Source organism: Tetrao urogallus, assembly GCF_951394365.1.
Source record: "Tetrao urogallus genome assembly, chromosome: 5".
Classification (NCBI taxonomy): Eukaryota; Metazoa; Chordata; class Aves; order Galliformes; family Phasianidae; genus Tetrao; species Tetrao urogallus.
In genome coordinates, this window is record NC_136818.1 from 14,916,648 (window position 1) to 14,920,710 (window position 4,063).

Below are 4,063 nucleotides of genomic sequence, written 5' to 3' on the forward strand. Positions count from 1 at the left end.
ACTTTCACTAGAAAATAAAATGAGATCATGGCTAGGGTTAAGTGCCAGAGTTCTTAAATTCTTTTGCTATACTGTGGGTGCTAAACCAATGTTGTTCTACATGCACAAATCATGAAAACAATCATAAGCTTCAAGCATTTAATACAGAGAAATGGTTTTTAACAATTCTAAGGATGTCTTTTTTTTTTTTCTCTACCAGCTGCTGTTCTCTCACAGGTGAAAGTCATGATCACGCTAACAGAACTCAAATTCTTAGCAGATGCTCAGTCATCCTACCACATACTAAAACCATGGTGGGATGTCTTCTGGTATTACCTCACCATGATAATGCTGCTAGTTGCTGTGCTTGCTGGGGCACTCCAGCTTACTCAAACCAGAGTGTTGTGTTGTCTTCCTTGCAAGCTAGAATTTGACAATCATTGTGCCGTGCCTTGGGATTTAATTAAAACCAACCTTAACATGTCTGCTAGCTCTACTGCACAGATAATCATCCCACTTAAAATCCAGAATGATCTCCATCGGCAACAGTATTCCTATATTGATGCAGTATGTTATGAGAGACAGCTTCATTGGTTTGCCAAATTTTTTCCGTACCTAGTGCTTCTGCATACCTTTATTTTTGCAGCTTGCAGTAATTTCTGGCTTTACTATCCTAGTACAAGTTCCAGGCTTGAGCACTTTGTAGCAATTCTTCAGAAGTGTTTTGATTCTCCATGGACAACGCGTGCCCTCTCAGAAACAGTTGCTGAGCAGTCTGTGAGGAAGTTGCCAGTTGCCAAATCAAAAGCAGTGATTTCATCGCCTGGGAGTTCAGTAGATGTAGGTGCCAGCAGACAGTCCCTGCCATATACACAACCTGGCTTGGAAACAACCGGAAGAGAAACTTCTTCAAGTGTTCTTGACAAAAAAGAAGGAGAACAGGCTAAAGCTATATTTGAAAAAGTGAAGAAATTCAGAGTGCACGTTGAAGAGAAGGATGTCATATACAGAGTGTATATGAAACAGATCATAGTCAAAGTCATTGTGTTTGTAATAATAATAATTTATGTTCCCTATTATTTATCCTTTATTAAACTTGAAATTGATTGCATAGTTAACGTACAAGCCTTTACAGGCTACAAAAGGTACCAGTGTGTTTATTCGCTAGCAGAAATTTTTAAAGTTTTGGCTTCATTTTATGTTGTTTTGGTGATCTTCTATGGCTTAACTTGTACATATAGCTTGTGGTGGATGTTAAGAAGCTCACTTAAGCAATATTCTTTTGAGAAGTTGAGAGAGAAAAGTAACTACAGCGATATACCTGATGTAAAGAATGACTTTGCATTTATTCTCCACTTGGCAGACCAGTATGATCCTCTTTATTCCCAACGATTTTCAATATTCTTGTCTGATTTGAGTGAAAACAAACTGAAGCAGATCAATCTGAACAATGAATGGTCAGTGGAAAAACTGAAAAATAAGCTAGTAAGAAATTCCCAGGACAAGGTTGAACTGCACCTTTTCATGTTAAGCGGTCTTCCAGACAGTGTCTTTGAACTGACAGAAATAGAAGTCCTAAGTTTGGAACTTATTCCTGAAGCGAAGCTTCCTTCAGCTGTGACCCAGCTAGTCAATCTCAAAGATCTCAATGTTTATCATTCATCAATAACTATGGATTTTCCAGCAGTGAGCTTTTTAGAAGAAAATCTGAAAACGTTGCGTCTGAAATCTAGTGAGATGGGAAGAATTCCATTTTGGGTGTTTCATCTGAAAAACCTCAAAGAATTGTGCTTAACAGGATATTTCATGCTTGATCATCACAACTCCATTTACAATGAAAGCTTTCAGGGGCTAAAAAATCTAAGATCAATTCACTTAAAAAACAACCTTTCTCGCATACCTCAAGTGGTTACAGATCTGCCTTCTTTGCAACACTTATCTATCAACAACGAGGGGAATAAACTCATAGTGCTAAATAACTTGAAGAAGCTTGTGAATTTGAGAACCTTGGAATTAATCTGCTGTGATCTGGAGCGCATTCCTCATTCCATTTTTACCCTAAACAACTTGCATGAAATTGACTTAAGAGAAAATAATCTCAGAACCGTGGAAGAAATCATTAGCTTTCAACACCTTAAGAACTTGTCTTGCTTAAAGTTGTGGCACAACAGTATTTCATATATCCCAGTGCAAATTGGTGCGTTATCAAACCTGGAACAATTGTATCTAAATTACAATAATATTAAAGATGTTCCATTGCAGCTGTTTCTTTGCAAAAAGTTACAATATTTGGATCTTAGCTATAATAAGCTAACCTCCATCCCTGAAGAAATCGGTTATCTGAGCAACTTACAGTACTTGGCTTTGACTAAAAACCATGTAAGTAGAACTTTGAATTACTTAAAGTATTTTTTAAATTATATATTGACTTTGCATTCCTTCTGTGGTAGTTTCTGATTGAAAGTGCTTTTTTGGTGTGCATGGTTAAAATAAACTCAGTGAAGATAAAAGTGGTAATTGTCCGATTGCAGGAACTTTGTGGTGTCATCAAAGCTTGTTTAATACTGAATAAGTACCACTCTGGTCTTGTAGTGGCTTAAGGACTCTGATCCATAACTCAGGATAGTACCAGGTAGATGCTAAAATGTGCCTGCTGTTCTTTACAGTTGTCTATTCTGTGTAGCATTTTAATGGAAATTGGCAGTGTGACATTTTTACATTGTTTTGTCACAGTGAAAGCTTGGCAAATCAACAGCTGGTTTATGAGCAGCACAGCTGCCTGGCTGGGATGGGGGAAATAACTATGCCTGGTAACATCATCAGCAATGCTAAGCTGACTGGCTCATTATTGTAGGGTCCAGGTTTGACTTAAGACTTCTCTTCAAGTTTAGAACTGTTTTCACTGGTGAGATTGGTTTTAGATGTTAATATCAATAACATGGATTGGGACTAATTACCACTATGCTGTGTGGTTAACTGCTTCTACAGGCTTCACAACACTAGAGCTGCTAATGTCTCTCCACAGAATCTGCTTCATTAAATGATTCTTAGGAAATAGTGGTCTGTTTATTCACCCCTGCCACCTGCATGCATTTGTACACACTTGAGTGTGCACACATGTATGTGCTCTCCCCTGCTGTGCTTCTGTTTTGACTTCTGCCAGTAGCTAAGCATCTTCACAAAGCGGGTACATGAAAACACTGAGGTGTTCTCAGGAACTTTCTCACTTAATGATAAAACATTACATATTCCTTTCTGTATCTTTCCATAAACAAAGAGCTTGCTTACCCTAGAACAAAATTGGGTAATATGAGAATGTGCAGCAGCGTTAACAAATTTTAATATATATTATTTTTCTCTTCTCTCTTCTTTCTAGATTGAAATGTTGCCTGATAGACTGTTCCAGTGCAAAAAACTGCAATTTCTTCTTCTAGGAAATAACAGTCTGATGAATTTATCCCCTCTTGTGGGCCAGCTACTGAATCTTGTTCACTTAGAGCTCATTGGAAACTATCTTGAATCGCTTCCCGCTGAACTGGAAGAATGTCAGTTCCTAAAACGGAATAGTCTAATTGTAGAAGAAAGGTTGTTAAAAACGCTTCCACCTCGTGTAAGAGATCGCTTGCAGACCAGCTCAGATAAGTGCTAAGCTTGAACTAAAACTCTGCATCAGTGCATCCTGTAAGCCTTCTTGCTTAATACTCTCTAAAGATCTGTATAGATGGAGAGAATAGCAGTTTACAGATTAGTCTTAAATGCATTGAACAGAGTTGATTGTATTGGGAAAGAAAAACATACTTAAACGAAAAATACAGCCTTTGACAGGTAATCAAATGTTTAGAAAATCTGAAATAGGAATTGCTGGTTGGATTCTACTGGTTGAAATAATTTGGTTAAATGCTAATGTATTGGAATGGAAGAGTTGATTGCCTGGCTATTATGAGTTTGTATATACTTTCTTTCCTATGAGGAAACTTTTTGCTGTTGGTAGTGATAATTTTAAACAGTTTCATCTCCTGCCATACGAGGCCTAAGAACTATCTGGAATTAGTTTCTAAATGCAAAGTCTTCACTAACTTAAAAT

At 37.4% G+C, this 4,063-nt stretch overlaps 1 protein-coding gene across 1 annotated transcript; it reads left to right on the plus strand.

Moving 5' to 3' along the window:
* Positions 1–225: 225 nt before the first annotated feature.
* On the plus strand, positions 226–3,628 carry LRRC8B (leucine rich repeat containing 8 VRAC subunit B; the record flags this gene model as incomplete). Its single annotated transcript, XM_079536545.1, has 2 exons — positions 226–2,358; positions 3,356–3,628. 2 exons carry the CDS (start codon positions 226–228, stop codon positions 3,626–3,628), a joined length of 2,406 nt encoding a protein of 801 aa, XP_079392671.1.
* Positions 3,629–4,063: the final 435 nt, after the last annotated feature.